General features: G+C 45.2%; 1 protein-coding gene and 1 long non-coding RNA gene across 3 annotated transcripts; one reads left to right on the top strand and one right to left on the bottom strand.

Moving 5' to 3' along the window:
- Window positions 1-7428: 7428 nt before the first annotated feature.
- LOC131424783 (uncharacterized) lies at window positions 7429-11316 on the bottom strand. The gene is made up of 3 exons (XR_009228320.1): window positions 11124-11316; window positions 10098-10204; window positions 7429-7883 (listed from the first exon to the last, which is right to left on the bottom strand). It is a non-coding gene; the product is annotated as an uncharacterized LOC131424783 (long non-coding RNA).
- Prdm8 (PR/SET domain 8) lies at window positions 10290-18069 on the top strand. 2 transcript variants are annotated; one of them, XM_058584373.1, is made up of 5 exons: window positions 10290-10399; window positions 11581-11718; window positions 13957-14177; window positions 15130-15361; window positions 15732-18069. In XM_058584373.1, the coding sequence occupies exons 3-5, from the start codon at window positions 13959-13961 to the stop codon at window positions 17354-17356; spliced, it is 2076 nt and encodes a 691-aa protein (XP_058440356.1). In that variant the 5' UTR covers window positions 10290-10399; window positions 11581-11718; window positions 13957-13958; the 3' UTR covers window positions 17357-18069. The 2 variants fall into 2 exon arrangements, with proteins under 2 accessions (XP_058440356.1, XP_046314440.1); XM_046458484.2 differs by lacking the exon at window positions 10290-10399 and having other exon boundaries at window positions 11452-11718; window positions 15735-18069.
- The last annotated feature ends 818 nt before the right edge of the window (window positions 18070-18887 follow it).

Genomic DNA, 18887 nt, shown 5'->3' on the forward strand with positions numbered 1-18887 from the left:
GAGTTGGAAAGGCGTTTTCTCCCTTTCTAAGGCTTGGGACCCAAAAGACCTCATTGGGGGGCTGTCCCTTTGGGATGATTTTAGGGCCAGAGGAGAGGCTCACCCGCAACACCCGTGAAAGAGTTTGCTCCCACCACCGACCTGTTCCTCGCACTTGAGATTTCACTATCATGTCATTCAATTAATCATATTTCGCTTCTCCCATTTTATTCAAAACCGTCTTCCAGTTCCCTCATAATCGTAATTTGCGCCATTGCCTTTTATCTTTGATTAATTAAGAAGCTGAAAATGATAATGGAGGGTCGGGCCAATAAATTAGCTTTAGGAACAGACGGACCCACGCCCAGAGCTGCCGCGTGGGTGGGCACTGCCCTACTAGGCTGGGGTGAGGGTGGGGGTGGGGTCCCCGCCGGCCGCAGCACAGGGAGGGGTGAAGGATGAGGCGCGTGTTGCGAACCAAGTAGAGATACCCGCACTGAAGTAAATCCCACAGGCGCAAGTAAAGACCTCTCTACGCACCAAGTGGAAGGATTGTTGGGATGCTTAGCTTTTCCGGTTTGAGTCTAGAAATAGAAAGAATTGGGGCGGGGTTGAGGGTACTCTTGTTTATTTTCAAAAAGGCCTCGCATTACTAAGTGGATGATTAGGTTTAAAGTGTGGGTTTTACAAGGATTTGGATCCTTTTCCACCCCCAGATCCAGTAAGTTACATTTATTTTTTGCATTTTCTCCCTCCTCTACTTGCCTACTAGTTTGAAAGAGGGAGGAAGGAAAGGAGGAAAAGCGGGAGAATGTGTTTGAGAGATTCTAAGATCACATCAGTGGCCAAAGAGGAAAGCCCAACGGTGGGGCGGTTCAGGGGTTCCTCTTTTCTCCCTCCATGAAATCGATCATGCTTCCAGACGGTTGAAGGAGAGCACTTTGCCACTCTTCACAGCTTCCCTCCAGCCTCTTTAGCTTTCAATTGAAAACCAATTAAAGGTTTCTATAAATCTGTTAGAGCCCCTTTTATCTGGGGACCCCTGATGCATGCGATATTGCCCTTTAGATGCCTCTTCCGTGTTTTGTTTTACAATTGTTGTATCAATATAATGCGGCCTTTCTTTTCCTGTCTCTATAGATACAGATACACAAGGAAAACCAAAGCTATTCAGGCTCCTCATTTGTCCAGCAGCCTAACAGTGGTGCCCTTTCTGTGTGGCTGCTTTCCCTGCTTCAGGAGCAGCAGTTATGGTAGAAGCAGATGGCTACTGATTGGGGGAGCTTTGTGGCTCTAATGCTGAATACTTTATGGAAAAGGACTTTATCATGCTTCGTTGGGCAGAGGAACAAGGGGATAAGATTTATGGCCAGGAAAAATAAATCTTTTTCCAAGTTGTGGCTCCTTCTCACCAGTGTCTCCTTTGCCCTGGGGGTCAAATGCTGAGGAATTGGTTTATATTTTATTTTATTTTATTCTCCTTTCTGTAACAACACATTTTAGTCAGGGTCTGAAGGCAGAGCAGACTAAAAGCCAAAAGTTTATAGAACACCCTCGGTGGTTGCTGCATCAGCATTCTCTGCCCTCAGGAAAAGAGCAGAAGGGTATGGTCTTAAATGCTCTTTGGGGCCATATTTTCCTGGACCTCTTGTTAGTTGCTGGGTAAAACATCGTCATCCATTATCCTATTATCAGTAAAGGGGAAAAAGGATGTTAAGTGCTCCTATTCAAAAAGTTAGAGGAGGATACTGATGCTGAAGGAGAGGGGAAATGATGGGGCATATGGTGAAGCAGGCATGCTTCCCACTCTGAAAGCTCGGACCTCTGAGATGATTGAGGGATGCTTGTGAGCCTAACATGCTGAACTCCAAATTTAATTTTCAACTTATGGAGGATATACAAAATCCAACCCTCTGTTGGAGGCCTAATTTCCCCCAAGATATGTCCATATCTTTTCCTCTCACCTGAGTTTCACTTCTCTTGTGTGAAGGTGTGCTCTGTCTGCTGCTGAGATGTGTCTCTTCCCCATACACCCCTTCTCCTGCCCTCAGAACCTGTCCCCTTGAGATCTTCCTCTCCCAGAGGCCATAATATCATACAGAAGAGTTCCTAGCAGAGAGACCCACATGCCTACTGGCAGCTTGGCACCAAGAGGTGGCAGCCAATCCCAACTCTGGCTTTCCCTTCCCAGTCCAGACTCCTTGTCTCCTTGATTTTTGAAATGCCATTTTCAATCAAGAAAAACATTTGCTGAGCACCTTCCTATTCCAAGCCCCTCTCCCCTGCCTTTCCAATTCTTTTACCTTGTCCCTAGAAACTGGAGAGCAAAAGCCAGGCTGACAGCTTCTCAAAAGGTCACCTAGTTTTCTGCCACAAAGAGCTTCCTCCCAACTCTTCAAACATTGGCACCTCAAATTCCAACATGCACCTTTGTATCTTGCTTCTCTCTAAAGAAGAGAAAAGGTGTAACAGGGGAGATAAGCCTTAAAAATAAAAGGTATGCATTCAGGTGCTTTAAATGACTAACTTTGGGCTCTTCCTGTGTGCGAGGCCAAATGCTGTGCCAGCCTTATAGCACTTAAGTCGTCTAATGACCATTTGACTTAAGTGCTACTATTATCACAAAGCCCTCTGCTTCACAGGAAAGGCAGTCCAGCGATGCTAACTAGAATAAGTCACCCAATGGCACCTGAATCAAGGATTACTCCTGCAATATTCACTCTATGAGTTAGATGCTTTTACTAAGGACTTTACAAAGAAAGAAAACAAGTTCGGAGGGGTTAAGTGATTAACTCAAAAGACTCACAGCTAGTAGACTTCAGATCCGGAGTTCAAATGTTAACTGTTCAGAACCCCAAATTTCGCGTTCTACTATTACTGCTTCTTGGATCCTTTAGAAGAAGGAGGTACTGGGAACCCACAACAGACACTTTGTGACCGGGTCGCGGGGCAGGGCTGGAGATTTCACAGAGCCTGAGAAAGGGGCGTGGGGGCTAAAGCAACTGGTCTGTTCCGGGCTGCGCTTGCGCAGAAAAGGCGTGGGATTGGAAGACGCGGCTCTGCCAGGCTCCCTGGACCCTACTAGTCTAGGTCCGCGGATTCTGCAGCAGTGTTGCCAGTGTGGCCCGCGAGCTGGCGCGGGGAGGGGAGCCTGAGAGCGAAAAAGTAGCCCTACTCGGGATCGAGTGAGAACCACGTGGCTGGCGAGTTAGGCCCCACTGCGGTCCTCCGCAGGCCCCCCTGTGTAGGGGAGGGCCGGCCGGAGCCGCCCTCCCGGACCACAGGCCCGCTCCTTTGTGAGCTTCTGTTCTGAACCGCGTCTTTCGCAGTCCCTGACTTCTGGCCACTGAGCTTGAGTTAACCAAGGTCGCCTTCACATGTTTTTCATTCCACAAAGTCGCCCTGCATCAGGCCTTGCCATCCTGAGTTTCCAAAGCCGCAAATCGGGCCCCTCAAGGAGGCCCAAAGAAAGGACTCTAGAATGGGCATTGGGGGTGTGTTTGGGGAGAGAAGTCCTACCTCTATCTGCCAGGCCGGACCTTCAGAGCAAATTGGTTGCTCTTTCTTTAAGCCAGTGTGGGGTGGAGCGACGCACAAGATAATGGCTAAATGCTCATTGGAACTTTGAGGTCTTTCAGAGGTAGTAGGGATCCTGAACAGATTCCACCTGCCTACTTATCCACCAGTACCTCCATCTGATCTCCTAGCAACAAGGAGAACTCCTCAGCCTTCATTCGGTGAAGCTTTAAAAAGCTTCAATAAGCTTCCCCTATTTTCTAGTGAAAAAAAAAAAAAGTGAAGGCAGTGAAGGTCTCTGTGCTTGCTAAGTTGCAACTCAGCCCTCACAATAACTTTATGAAATGGTTTCCTTTCTTGCCTTCAGTCCACCCGTACAGCATACACCAGTTAACTTCCCGTTAAGGGGTCTCCAGTCGAACCCAGGCAGTCCGGTTCCCTTGGTGGAGTTGTGGGGTTGCCGGAGCCTGAGTTGCTGGTCCCTTGGTCAGTTCCCTAGATTTCTAACTAAGGAGAATGTTCGTTAACAAAGGTATTGAGGCCTCCCCGGGATGTACAAGACTGAAATGAAAGTAACCCTGGCTCTTGGAAGTAATCCCTTACCATCTGCTCAGCAACTGGCTTTCCAAAACGCTCTCGCCCTGGTTGCCTTACTGAGTCCTCACTGCGATGCTGGAGGCAGCGCTTGCCAGCCTTAGTTCCACTGGAGGGAAATCAAGGCTGAGCTAGGTCACCCGCAGCCTAGCTAATAAGAGTCGGGACCAGGGAGGAACGCTCTGCGAGAGGGACGTGGGTGACCAATCGTGAAAAGTCATGGGCAGGGGCAGGTAAAGGGTAGTATTGGGGTGAAAAGCATTGCTGTTCTCTCAGACCCTGCCCTGGGAACGTCTTTCTGCGCGGAAAGTGGTCGCCAAGCGGGAAGCAAGTGTTGGCACCCTAAGGAAGAGATAGGTTAGAGAACGTGGGAAACAAGGCTGGCCCTTGGGGACTGAACTTCCTTCTTGCTTTGCATCTGGAATGCACTGTGTGCACCACGTGGCCTTCACCTGCCTTGAGTTCACGGTTTGCCCACGCTGTTTCTGTAAGGTGATCTCGGCAGCTGATGGGGGCTAGTCCAGCCTGGGTCACATTCCAAATCAGTGCTCTGCATTCTTTGGCAAATGAACGCTAATGTAGTGGAAGAGGTGTGTGCCCTTCAAGGTACTGCCAGATGCCTTGTCTCTCTTAGAGAGACCTGTTTGCTTACTTTGAAGCCCGGCATTTGGCCATGCATTCTTAGTTCTGTCGCAGGGCATTTTACTGAGACATAGGCACCATGGAATTCAGGCATCAGAAATTGCCCAGTCTAGCAGTTCGTGCCTTGCTACCCAAACTTTGGGCTCCACTCAGCAGTTAGGGGTCTTGGAGACAGACTCTGAGAGCAGTCACTTTTTCTCTGGGATATTTTCACAAGTTCAGGGGAACACCAGCCTCTTATCTGGAAAGATTAATTTCCTAGGGCCTAGGTAAACTCTAAATTATGCTTGAGGGACATCTGTTCATACACACATAAGGTGTTAGACAGTAAAATTATACTCAATATATTCTTTATACTCTATCCACTTGCCTTTCCAGGACCCATTGTTCTACCATGTTATTTCACACAAACTAGTTTCTCAAAACCATCTCACATGAAAACAGGAGCACTAGCTACTTTTTGAACATGCAGCCAAGGAAAATTACAGTCCTGAAATTTCTTTTTCTTTAGGACTACCTTTGACAATATTTACCTCTAGATGTCTTAAACACAGACATGTGCTCATGTGAACACACAAGACTATATCTTCTCAAGTACAATGATATTTGTATTTAAATTGAGTTCTAGGCCTAGAAAATATCAATATCCTGGTCACCATATTTAGTGTGTTTATTCTTAGGAATTTATGAAGGATTTATTTGGAAATTCTGGATAGTATTCATTTTTAAATCATAGGTTTTTCTTAAAATATTAGAGATTATGAATGATATCTTAGTTATGTTATTATATTGCCAGAGACTATCACAACAGTGTGGTAAGAAGCTTTTCACTCAAGTTCAAGAGAACAAATATAAGTTTTGATCCTTCCTGTCAATTAGTTCTTCCACTTGGTAAGGTACATCCAGTATTATTTATAGACTTTATGATGTTACTATTGTTTGTGAATTCTTTAGGAGACTACTTCTCCAAGTATTAGCAATGAAAAAAGACTCACACTGATAGTTTTAAGTGCTTTTGAAAAATCTGATGAAAGCAGTAGGCTTTCTATATAATGTTTAGGGAGACATTCTCCACTGATGCTAACTTATGAAACACCCACAATTCATTTGAATTGAAATTATGAAAGATGGTCTTCAATTCAAATAGATTAATTGGCAATATAAACAGGGGAGCAATTTGGGTGTTTGGATATTTACAAAGCAATGTAAATTATCATCGTTGTGGTTACTAGTTCATATCACTTCCTGTCTCCTCAGGTCTCAGGGAAGTATGCCAGGGGTACATCCAAGCCCAAAAGGCCTGAGCATGTGTTCCCTTTGCCTAGACCCCTTCCCCAGGAGAGCAAAGCTTTCTGCCCCCTCATTGCCAGCAACCTGATTTCTCACAGTCAAAGTGCACAACTCACTCAGAAGGCCAGTTGGAATATAATGCTAGGGAAGAGTCCGCCCAGGAAGTACACACTGCCTGTAAATCAGTGCCTCTCTTATTAACTCAGTAATTATACCAAACCTAAATTGGAGAAGAAAAGGGATGAAACTCAAGTGCTGAATTTTGGGATAATGTTTTTTCTTCCTGGTTGAGTGAAGAAATTTAATGTTTAGCCTCTCATGTTGGTGACATTCCCAAGGCCTATGGTCAGTCTTCTCAAAAATCACATTTGATACTTCTAGAAACCCCCAGGATCCCTTTGTATGGAAAACCTGGACCAGAGAATGAAGAGGCTTGATGTGATGATTGACTGACTGACTGACCGACTGACTTGGCTCTTTTTCCTCCCCACAACCCTATTCTGAGATCTGCTCAATGTCTGTGGTGTCTGAGTCTGAGAAGAGTTTTTGAATGTGTGAGACTGACAGCAAACCAGCTGTTCCTTGCTATATCTCTAGACATTTATCTTAGGGAGGGGCATAAAAGCTAGGATACTCTAGCAGATCAGGATATTTGATTTGGTTCAGAAATCACACATAGATGAGCATGAGGCATTGATTTCAGATCTGTAGTAGATCACTTTAGTTTGTTAGCTCTTCTGAAAGTCATACACTGAAGCCATTGAGCCAGTTGACTACAAGTCAGATCCAGTAGAGGTTAACAGGAGAGGGCAACACAAAACTTTCAATGATGAACTCCAAAAGAAATGTAAATGGAATTATCATTCCTCACAGAGAAAGATTTTAAACTTGAGAAAGGGAGATTTTTAATCATGATGATAATACTAGTGGTATCATCATCAGCATTAAAACAGTAGTGTTTATTGAGAAGCAGACAAAAGTGAATCCAGAATCATGATTTCTACAGTCAGAAACTTGAAGACCTTCTTCAAGGCTACAGAATTATCCACTCCTGAGTCTCTGGCTTTCTCAGGACCAGCCTGGGTAACATCCACTCATTTATCACCCAGTGAACCAACCCAAATACTTGGTGTAATGACCAGACCTAAACAGAGCTTGTCATGTATACTTATATACTTATAAAAATATAGGGTGCCCCCCTCATTCCCTATAAACCTTTATGCAGTTCAGCAGCAGCTCTTCTTTACTCATCAAGATATAATAAAGAAATAATCAGATTAAGATTCTCTCTCTCTCTCTCTCTCTCTCTCTCTCTCTCTTTTTTTTTTTTTTTTTTGTGTGTGTGTGGTGCTGGGGATTGAACCCAAGGCCTTGTGCATGCAAGGCAAGCTCTATCCCCAGCTCTCCACTTTCCCTTCTTAAACTCCCAATTATCATTCTCCTGACAAAAGGGAAAAGAAATGAGTTAACAACCCTCTGAACAACACTTTTGGCACAAGACTGGTAGTTTTTCCCTACCCACCAAACCATTATTTCTGTTTCTCCTTCATGTACAAGTAATCAGTCAAGTTTATCCCTTAGAAAGTTCCTTATTCTGGATGTCAGGGTTAAGTAATGCAATACTTCTCCATGAAGTTCCATTCTCTGTCTCCCACAACTCCCAATAGCCCCATGCACAGACCTCTCTGTGGGAAATTAATAAACTTAGGGAAGAACTGCCACCGTCTGCTTCATCTGCTTCATTGGCATCCTCTTGTCTTCAAGTGCAATTTTCTTTTCACTATGTATTGCCACACTTTTGACAAGCAAACCTTTGCTGGTGTATTGCTTTGGAAAAATAATTAGAAGGGATGAACTGGGACCTGGAATAGGAAAACAATGTGTTTTCATTCTTATAGGATAATAATCTTCAAAGTAAGATTATTTGCAGGGTTATTTTTACTTGTTTCCTATTACAGAAGTTAAGATATTTTCTGGACCCTGGAAGAGAAAGAGCATTCTTCTTCTGATATTCACTGAGAATCAGATTTCCTTTCTCACTCATTCTCCACCCACTCACTTAAGTCATAAAAGGCACCACTTCAGAATCATTCATCAACTTCTCTTCAGACTTCTCTTCCCAACAACACTGCAGTTGTCTACATGTGTATTTTTACCATGATTACAAGAAGTCTTGCTAAAGCAGAGTAAGGTGAGCATACTCTTCATTGTCATTCTTCTAACCACTTAATTGGAAATAAAATCCCAGGGAAAAGAGCTCCAAATGTATGCATAAACCCATCATTCCGTGTCAATTACATAAAACTATTGACTGAGGTATATTTTTATAGTACTGTCTGAGACTGAATAAATTCCTCAACCCTTCATTTAGTATCACTGAATTCCAGTAAGTGATTTCAAAGTAGTTTATGCACCATTCTAACCTGTTCTAACCTGTGAAGTTCTAGAGAAATAAAAATAATTTGTGATTTTTTTAAATCTACTATTAATGATTGTCATTTACACCATTTATATTGCCATGTAAAATGTGTACTACTTAAAATACTGGAAAACTCTCCAAGCATGAATTTCTTACCCATATTTGATTTTTATTGCTGTTGTTAAGTTAGTCATTTGGTCCATAAAACAAAGAGTTGGTTGGATCCCTATAATTTGAGGATTTTTTTAAAAAGCAGGAGAAGGAATCTTAATTTAGGCAAAAAAAAAAAAAAGAAAAAAGAAAAAAGAAAGAAAAAGAAGAAAAAGAAACTGAGATGAAACATCTGAAGGCCAGATTCTCAATAAACCTCTCCTTTCTCTGATGTATACAATTGTAGTCCTTTTCTAGCTTGAGATTTAAAGGTCAAGTTTACCCACCCCCATTTTAAGTACCAGAAACACTCTTTGTATTATACAAACTGGAGACAAGGTCTCATATGTAAAAGAGACATAGTATAAAGTAGAAAGGAGACATTCTCTATACTTAAGAAAAAAAGCAAGGCACAAGAAAAATGTCTTCCATTTAGAGCTTCTTTTCTAAATGCCCATCTTCTGGAGTGGATGCTTTTACATTTACTGTGTGTGATAGGATTACAAAAGTGGCTTGCATGGACAGATGACTTTTTTCTGAAAAAGACAAACTGTGTGTTTTCTAAAGAATAGCTAAAACAGGCACAAAGAAGTGTTCTATTCCTCAGATTAATGGAATTAAATTCCTGAACACCACCCTCACACCACCCCAGCACATGCTGTATCTTGCTGTGGTTTCTGCAGGACTACACTTCTGTTTTGGCTACTTTTCTCTTAACTTGCTGTCCTTTTCCTCCTGTTCTTTCTTTCTTTTTTTTTTTTCCTCTTCTCTCATTTCACTTAAGAATCTTGCCATTATTCTTCAATCTTGAGTGTTTTTTCCCCAGATGTTTGAAGCAATCTTTTCAACATTTGTAACTCTCCCACCCATCCTTTAAAGAAGTGATTGGGATGGGGAGAGGACAGTTGAATATGAGACATGATAGAGCAGCCATCAAGATAACTAAAGACAGCTGCGGATTTTCATATGCAGACATGCTAGCCTTCATTGTACTGAGCCTCTGTTATTAGGGGTCACTCAGCCAAACTACTTAAAACTGCATATATTTGCATAAGAGAAATGACACCTTAAGATGAAAAAAAAAAAAAAAACTGCAGTTCAAGAAGCTTTCTTTGAAAAATCAGTAGCTAACCTGCAAGAGAAGGGAAAATTCTGCCCTTTCTCCCATACATGGAGATTTTTGTAGCCCTTTCCTTATTGGGTTCCCACCTTAATCTAGGTAGAGGCTCTGTCTGATCTGAAGGACTGCAAACTTGTGTGGGGTGCTGACCAGGTAAGATAAACTGGGAGAAGAGACCCTATGGAAATGAACTCATTGGGAAATTCCCTACACTTCACGTCTGCTTTGCAAGATCCTTCCATCTCCTGCCTCCATGGAGGGCAGGCGCCTGCAAGGAAAGACATTCAGTGCCTTGTTAACCCCTGGGTTATTGGGAGAGGTCTCAGAGCTGTGAATGGATCCAACTAACACAGTAAGAGGCTTTTTGCCAACCCCTATTATACTCACCTTATTTCAACCCCGGGGGTGGGAGCCTGACCGAGATTGTCTCCTCTTCAAATCGTGGTTCTGCCTCTTGCCCTTTAGCCGGCTACACAATCCGATTTATCCTAAAGCTGACAGATTGCCCACTTCAATGTAGTGATAGTGTGGGTGGGAATTGAGGGATCAGCTATACCACCCAAAGGTCTTTCTTCCCTTAGGAGTAGAGAGCTGAACAGTGAAAAGGAGCCCCGAAGGCCCCTGTGAAATTGTCAACTTTCAGGCTGTTAAAGACCTCAAGTCATTAGCATCAGCTGCTGCACTAAAGGGTAAGTCGGAACCTCTAAGTAGCTTAGAGCACAAACGAGGCTCCGGAGACGGCCTGAGCAACTCCATCCACTCCTCCATCACCGACTGGACGTGAAAAAGCTCTTTGGAGTCCATCTCGGTAATAATTTTTACTCTAAATCATTCCCACACCGACGTCTTACAGTACTGGCTACTCCCATTATGGGACCCCCTCGGGGACTACTCAGAACCCAAAACACAGAGGGTGTAAAAGCAGAAACATCTTGTCCGGTAACTTGGGCTCTTCCCGTGAATGTCCTCCCATCCCTGCCCAGGTACCAGTGTACTGGGACCCGAAGACCAGTATAAGTACCCTTTCGGAGGTCTGGCGACATCCCCACTTTATCCCCTTACCCATCTCCTGGGCCACGGAAAGCTTAAGCCAAGTTTTCACCCAAGTATGGCCCTTTCCAATTTTGCAGGGGAGGGATTAGTAGTGTGAGCACTAGTAAAGACAGCTCCCACCCCCACCCCATTTTATCATCCCCCACCCCCCACCCCAGGCAATAGTTTCGCATATCAGCGGCAGCTCAGTGGCCCGAGAATCCCTCCTGAATAATCCCACAACCCTCTCTGGTCCACAGAACTCAAACTCTGGAGATACATGCGCGGGGGCCACGCACATGCTACATGTCCAGCTCTCTGACCTAGGTCCTCCAAACTCCCAGCAAAACGGAAAAAGCCCGTCTACAGTCTTTTGGATACCTTTCTTTCCGATCCTGAAACTGATTTCCCCCTCCTAGCAGTCCCAGAGGGCCCAAGCTTTTAGGTAGAGTTGGACCGGCCGCTCTTGAAGAAGCATTGCCACTCGGGAAGGTGCTCTGGATTCTTGAGGCACGGGGCAGACTCGGGAGAAGGCTTCCAGCAGGCCGGAGAGAAGGCTTCCAGGCAGGCGGCGCCGGAGGGAGCGCCCAGCCCAGCAAAGAGTTAAAGGGAGGGGACGTGGGCTGTCACGCGTCATTGGGCAGATTATGTGCAGCAAACAAAAAGTGTGTGTCTGCGTGCCAGTCAGTCACTGCATCGGGTCCATCTGTACAACTCTCTCCGTTTCTCTCTCTCTCTCTCTCTCTCTCTCTCTCTCTCTCTCTCTCTCTCTCTCTCTCTCTCCTCTTACCCTCCCCTCATCTTTCTCTCCCCATCTCTCCATCTCTCCTCTCTTTAGGAAGAGCCTATAAGACAGCAACACCAACACCTCTTGACATGGAAATACACTGATACAATAGGCAAAAAGAAACACTCGATTGCATCTTCCTGGTCCAGGTGGCCTTATTTGGGCGATTAGATTCTGACCTTATTCCTGGTAAGTCTATTTGCACTGATGTGGGAGGGGGATGGGAGAAGGCAGGTTTGGTGGGAAGAGTGGAAATTTTTGTCCTCTTCTCCTGGTTTTCTAGAAGAGCAGGGGAAAATGATTATTAAAGGGGATCTCTACTGCCAATAAGATTATACAAAGGGAGGAGCTGTTGGGGAGCACTTTGCCCGAGAAGCAAGGGACTGGGCAGAGCGCGGCAGCCAGACAATGCCTGCCTAGAGGGGAGGGCGAGCGACCGGCAGCAGCGACCAGCTTTCAGCTAGTCCTGTTGGCTCTGGGGAGGATCCCCCTGGTGGATCAGAACCCTGGGCCTAGAGCAGGACGCAGAGCTGTGAAAGGTTGGGTCGCAAAGGCGACTGCGCGGGTTAGCGAGCCCAGGCTCTTGCCCACGGGTTATTGTGACTGGCTCGAGGCTCGTGGCGGCTGCGGTGGCTAAGCTGACGGCTATTAGCACGGCATAGCGAGGACCTTTTCACCGTATTGTTAGGTAGAACTGCATTTTAATGACTGCGTCCCTTCTGTTGCCCAAAGTGGCGGGCGACCTCCAGGCACAATGAAACGCTCGTGTGAAAGAGACTTTTAAAAGAAGAGAAAAATTAGAACATAAAATGCTAAACTGGAGGAAATTGAGAAAGGGAAAATAGGATTCGCTTGAAAAGATGATAAGTCCTTTTTTAAAAAATGCATTTTAATTTGCAATTGGACATGAGGAAGGCTACCTCGTGTGGGCTTAAAATGCACGGGGATAAATTGTGTAGCACAATAAAATTTGTACTTTATGGGTATTTTCTTTATTTCTGCTGTCTGGCAGATACAGACCAGCACTTGCCATTTGGGGAATAAGAGGAAAAGGCTGACCAAAGTTTTAGGCTCCGCTAGCTGAAAAGGAAGACGAAGAAAAAGACACTACTTTGTCATCACATTTGAAAGACTAATTGGTTAATAGACATTAAGATAAAAATAGACTTTGCTAATATTATTACCTAATGTATAGCTTTGCAGGAAAAGAATGAGGTCTACTCTTTCCCGCTACTTAAATTCTACAAAAATATAAACAGATCATTGCCAACGGTGGGGGAAAACTACCTTTAGATTAGGAGAAAACCAACTTGGAGAAATATTTTGATTAGTCATAAAGAGCAAACAATGCAGCTACTTCAGAATTAGTCTAAAATTTTAAATATCTGGAGTTTTTTGTTTGTTTGTTTTGTTTTTAAGTGATAAGCCTTGTAGGGGGTGTCCAGTGACAGAAGAAGGGAAATGTCCCTTTATGACAGCTTAATAGAGAACCTTCCATTGGGGCTTTACTTTCTAAACTGCTGCGGATTAAACAGCTGGAGAGCCCACTGAGGACTATTCAAGCAGGGCTGCCCCCTCTTGCCCAAACAGGGTCGTATCTGGGGAAAAAAGAATTCACCAGTCATTACACACGGTATTTCAGACAGGGGACACCTCAGACTTGCCCTGTACCTCCTCACTTCATGGGCCACAGGCAACTCAATACACCCTCTTGTATAACAAGGTAACTGGGATTCACCCTCATCCATAAATAAGCATGTCGAGAAAAAAATAATTACCTCTGCTTGCTGCTTTTAATTAAAGCCTCGGAGGGACAGTGTTGGATTATGGTAATGAGCAGACATACGTCCCTTCTTGTAGGCTGCAGAGAAAGGTTAGCTGACACGGAATTAGTGGCCCTGACACTCCACTTGAAATCCATTCGCCATGCTCCGCTGTCTCCGCCTGCTTGCTAATGCTGCTTCCCTCTTTGGAAGAAAAGGAAAAAAACAGCTCTTAGACACTCAGTTCAATATATAGAAAGATAAGATCTTTTCTTCAAGGGTTAAGTTTCTTTCACTTAAGAAATCTGATATAGGTTGGTTTTAAAAAATGTTTTTCTTTCCTTATCTTCACCCCAAACTCCATCTATTGCCAAAGTACTGCACAAATAAATGATCTAGTCTTTCCTAGCTCTTTCTTTTCTTTTGGGGATCTCCTATCATTCTGATTATTAAATTTAAAAAGAAGAAGAAGAGGAAACTACTTCTTAGTTGGCATCTTGTATATATGGCAGATTAATCTGCTTTATTTTTAAACGTATGAGCTAGGAAAAAAATCAGGCAAGTACAAGAAAAATCTGTCTAGTAGTGGAAGTGCTCTGCCTGGGTTCATAGCAGGAAAAGCAATAATGTAACTCACTTCCCTATCTTGTGTATCTTTCTCTAGTGATGGAGGATTCAGGCATCCAGCGGGGCATCTGGGATGGAGATGCCAAGGCTGTCCAACAATGTCTGACAGATATTTTTACCAGTGTTTACACAACCTGCGACATCCCTGAGAATGCTATATTCGGTCCCTGTGTTCTGAGCCATACTTCCCTGTATGACAGCATAGCTTTCATAGCTCTCAAGTCTACTGATAAGAGAACAGTACCTTATATCTTTCGGGTAAGTCTCCGTTGGTGTTGTGTAGGTGTATGAGGATAAAGTCCTATTGAAAATGGACTAAGAATCATTTTAATGACAAGTAGAGACAGGTTTTAAATGTAGAAAATGCAATAATGCAAGCAATATTGGTTTATACACCTAAAATTAGAGAAGAAAAATTAAACTCAAATTGTTGTCAACTGCTTTTCTGGAATACATGACAAAATTTGATAGGGAATGCTAGAAATGTCTGAATCAGTATGTCAGTTCTGGGTTTTCCTCTTGATGAACGTGACTTCCTAAATTCTTTGGGAGATTTCACTGGGACTGAAACTATTTGCATACTAAGTACTTTCTGTGAGTACTTTTACTTTCCAACCTAGGAGGCCTCCCCATCTCTTAAGTATTATTTTCTTTTGATAACATTAGCTAGTGACCAGAGTTTGTATTTAGGTAAAAATGTTAATTGTTTTGACCGCATAGCATCAGTCCATATGTTTGAATTTGATCAGGCCTCTCATTTCCTATTCTTCCTTTACAAAGAAAAGCCATTAATTGTCCATGCCAAAATTAGGAAGATGAGTGCCACAGAATAATTTCTAAGATCTAAGTTTGCCTTTTACTTCCCCAAACAAAATTCTCCAGACTTTAGTAATGTAAGATAATTTGGAAATAAATTCTGAAGAGAGGGACACTAATTCATATTGTAAAAAGGAATTTCCTCATCTAGTATTCAACCAATATGTGGAAACGATCACTTAAATAATCTATATGATTGATGTAAAATTTCAAAGGATAGTTTTCCTGTCTACTGGTTAAAAACATAGGCATGTATTCCAACTTAGTCAAGTTTTGGAAGCTTGGACTCAGATGATTCTTTGGAAAAGACATAGGAAATTATCCTAGTTTCTCTCTCTCATTGGGTATCCTTCTCCCCTCCCTCTTGTCTTCTTTCTTCTATTTTGAACTGTAGGTAGACACTTCAGCGGCAAATGGTTCCTCAGAAGGTCTCATGTGGCTGCGGCTGGTCCAATCAGCCAGAGATAAAGAAGAACAGAACCTTGAAGCCTATATCAAAAACGGACAGCTGTTTTACCGCTCTCTCCGCAGGATTGCCAAAGATGAGGAATTACTAGTTTGGTACGGGAAAGAACTGACTGAGTTACTCTTACTCTGCCCCTCTAGATCCCACAACAAAATGAATGGTAGGTTGGTTTTGCGACCTGCATGAGGGCCCCTCGCTAGCTGGGGAGAGGTGCTGGGAACAGCGGAGTCTCACCCGGGCGCCTTGGTGCGCCCTTTCTACCTTTGCGACTCTTACAGGAAGCTTCTGAGGGGTAGTACAGAATGAAACTGGGACAGACAGGCGAGGATAGGTAGGGGCACACGTGTTTGAATAATCTACTCCCCCAAATCAGGAGGCAAAGTTAGATAAGGTCAGATGGTGTATTCTTTTTCTCGGGCCTTCAGACCCTGAAAGATAAAAGTGGATTTGTGAAGGGGATGATGGCAAAGTGGCCTGCGAGAGATGCTGAGTAATCATGTGCTGTGCGTGTGTGGTGTTTGCTCACTAAGCAGGGTCGTCCCCTTACACATGCCTGGAATGCAGCCAACGTTTCCAGTTTGAGTTCCCCTACGTAGCGCATCTGCGTTTCCGCTGCCCCAAGAGACTTCACAGCGCTGATATGAGTCCCCACGACGAACAAAGCGGCGGTGTGGGCACCAAAGACCACGGGGGCGCAGGAGGCGGCAAAGACCACCATCAGCAGCAGCAACAGGAGACGTCATTGGGTCCGGGTCCCAAATTCTGCAAGGCTGGCCCCATCCATCATTACCCGGCCCCCTCTCCGGACAGCAGCAACCCACCCGCCGCCGCCGGCGGCAGCAGCGCAAAGCCATCCACAGACTTTCACAACCTGGCCCGGGAACTGGAAAATTCCCGGGGAGGCAGCAGCTGCTCCCCGGCCCAAAGTCTCAGCAGCAGCAGCAGCAGCAGCGGCAGTGCAGGCCACCAGGAGGCGGAGCTGAGTCCCGACGGCATAGCCACCGGCGTCTGCAAAGGGAAGAGGAAATTCCCGGAGGAGGCTGTGGAGGGCGGCGGAGGCGGCGGGGCCGGGCTGGTGGGGGGCCGGGCGCGCTTCGCCGAGCGGCCCCTGCCAGCCTCCAAGGAGGATTTGGTCTGCACGCCGCAGCAGTACCGCGCTTCTGGCAGCTACTTCAGCCTGGAAGAAAACGGCCGCCTCTTCGCGCCACCCAGCCCAGAAACGGGCGAGGCGAAGCGCAGCGCCTTCGTGGAGGTGAAGAAGGCTGGCCGCGGGGCCGGCCTGCAGGAGGAGGCGACTGTGGATGGTGGGAGCACCACTGCCGAGGACCACGACACAGGTGGTGGCGGCTGCTCTTCCACGCCGGCGGCTGCGTCTCCGGCAGGCGCGGAGAAGCTGCTGGCCCCGCGGCCCGGGGGCCCGTTGCCCAGCAGGCTGGAGGGCGGTAGTCCCTCGCGGGGCAGCGCCTTCACTTCGGTGCCACAGCTGGGCGGCTCCGGAGGCAACGGCGCAGGGGGCGGCGCGGGGTCAGCAGGTTCAGGTAGTGCGGGCGGTGGCCAGGGCGCAGCATCCGACGAACGCAAAAGCGCCTTCTCGCAGCCGGCGCGCTCCTTCTCACAGCTGTCCCCGCTGGTGCTGGGCCAGAAGTTGGGAGCGCTCGAGCCTTGCCATCCTGGCGACGGCGTGGGTCCCACCAGACTCTACCCGGCCGCTGCTGACCCTCTGGCGGTGAAGCTCCAGGGGGCCGCGGACCTGAACGGAGGTTGCGGGGCCCTGCCGAGTAGCGGTGGCAGCCTGCCCAAGCAGAGCCCCTTCCTCTACGCCACAGCCTTCTGGCCCAAGAGCTCAGCGGCGGCTGCAGCTGCGGCTGCAGCGGCCGCTGGGCCCCTGCAATTGCAGCTGCCGTCGGCGCTCACGCTGCTGCCCCCCTCCTTCACCTCGCTGTGTCTGCCCGCGCAGAACTGGTGCGCCAAGTGCAACGCCTCTTTCCGCATGACCTCCGACCTAGTGTACCACATGAGGTCGCACCACAAAAAGGAGTATGCGATGGAGCCCTTGGTGAAGCGGCGGCGGGAGGAGAAACTCAAGTGCCCCATTTGCAATGAGTCCTTCAGGGAGCGCCACCACCTGTCTAGGCACATGACCTCGCATAATTGACATGGAAAGGACCTCAGCTTTCCCGTCGCTGGCGGGCAGTCTAGCCACCTGCAGGAGTACACGAGAGGACATCCACCACTTCCTTGTGCCCCCAAACACTACACCAACATACGGGGGCACACACAAACGTGCCCCAACCCCAGGAGCCTTCTCATTCAGTGTTTACCCGAGACACACACACACACACACACACACACACACACACGATGGTGGATTTTTGATGGAGGGGTTTTTCTTTTGAATGCACGCATTTTCACTTTCCCAAAAACAAAAGTACATTTTTAAAAATGTCATATATTGCAACATATTGATGCATTTGTCATACGTTTCTACTTAAATTATTAAGCACTTACGGTTTAGATATAATATTATATGTAAGGGCAAAATTTATTTTAGATATAAAGTAATGGAGGAGGGTGAGATGCTTTCTGCATTTCTTGATGACAGCTTGTGTTCTTACAAAAGTAAACAAAATGGATAAAAAGGGGGTCACCATTCAATTTAAGTTTCCAGGGGAAAGTGCATGTATCATGAAATGATTATGGACTTCAATGAAGAATGTCATCAATTATGTAAATATGTATTTCCTTTTAATACAAAGTGTAATTTTGTGCCAGTGAAATGGAGTCTGAATAGTTATGTGTTTCTTTTATCCCTGAAAAGATTTATTAAACTTTATAGTTTATCCGGGTATGTTGGATGCTTTGACAATAAATGACTATTTTCTTCAAAGCAACTATTTGGAAAGTTTTTAACATTCTTTAGTAGCTAAGTACTACGCTTTTGAATAAATGCCATTTATTTTCATTGACTGAAAAGAGGGAAAGAGGTAGCAGAAGAGAGGGATAATAGCCTTTTCCCATTTGAATTTATTTACTGTAAGTCAAGTTGAGTCTAAAAGAAGATAAGTTATGGAAAATATTTAGCTGCAAAGTTTTGGGCTTCTTGAGCAAAGAACTCATTTAGACAAAATGCCCTATGCAACTAACCTGTCACTAGGATGTCTGCATTCTTTTCATGGCAGGGTAAAGAGCATCTTCATAAATGCTGGGAGATAATTTTCAGATCTGTATGTGGGAAAACAGATGAAAGGCCCACTTTAGGTTCTAGTAGTGATTCCTACGTGGAAGAGTATGGCATATTCCAAAACCCTTCAATCTTTTGTTATCTATTAAGAGGCCCTGGTAGAGAGTTTCTCTAGAAATCAAGATGAAAAGATCCTGGTTTGAGTCCAGGACACAGTTTTCCTTCTAAAGACTTCACCATCCACACAGCTTATGGAAACAACAAGCAAGCAAAAAACTGGTCCTGAAACATTCTCATATAGAAGAAATGATAACTCTCCTCCTTTTCCTGTATGAAAAGTTCCTCTGCACTCTTTATGCTGACAATATTCATAGTTAAATAGAACATATTTGTGTCAGTGGTATATCCAGTAACTATTAGACACAAAACCAAATGAACAATGATCCCTTAGGTCTTATGGTAGTTTGCTCATAATCTATTGGCATCTCCAAAGACTCTATGTATG

Source organism: Marmota monax, unplaced genomic scaffold (assembly GCF_021218885.2).
Source record: "Marmota monax isolate L192 unplaced genomic scaffold, Marmota_monax_Labrador192_F-V1.1 WCK01_AAM20220418_F8-fsc00112, whole genome shotgun sequence".
Taxonomy (NCBI): Eukaryota; Metazoa; Chordata; class Mammalia; order Rodentia; family Sciuridae; genus Marmota; species Marmota monax.

Bases quoted from the DNA above. Each gene is read 5' to 3' on its own strand.
- Prdm8 (XM_058584373.1), top strand. From the start codon at position 13,959: ATGGAGGATTCAGGCATCCAGCGGGGCATCTGGGATGGAGATGCCAAG. The intron at 14,178-15,129 runs GTAAGTCTCCGT...TTTGAACTGTAG, and splicing joins CAGTACCTTATATCTTTCGG to GTAGACACTTCAGCGGCAAA. The intron at 15,362-15,731 runs GTAGGTTGGTTT...TTGCTCACTAAG, and splicing joins ATCCCACAACAAAATGAATG to CAGGGTCGTCCCCTTACACA.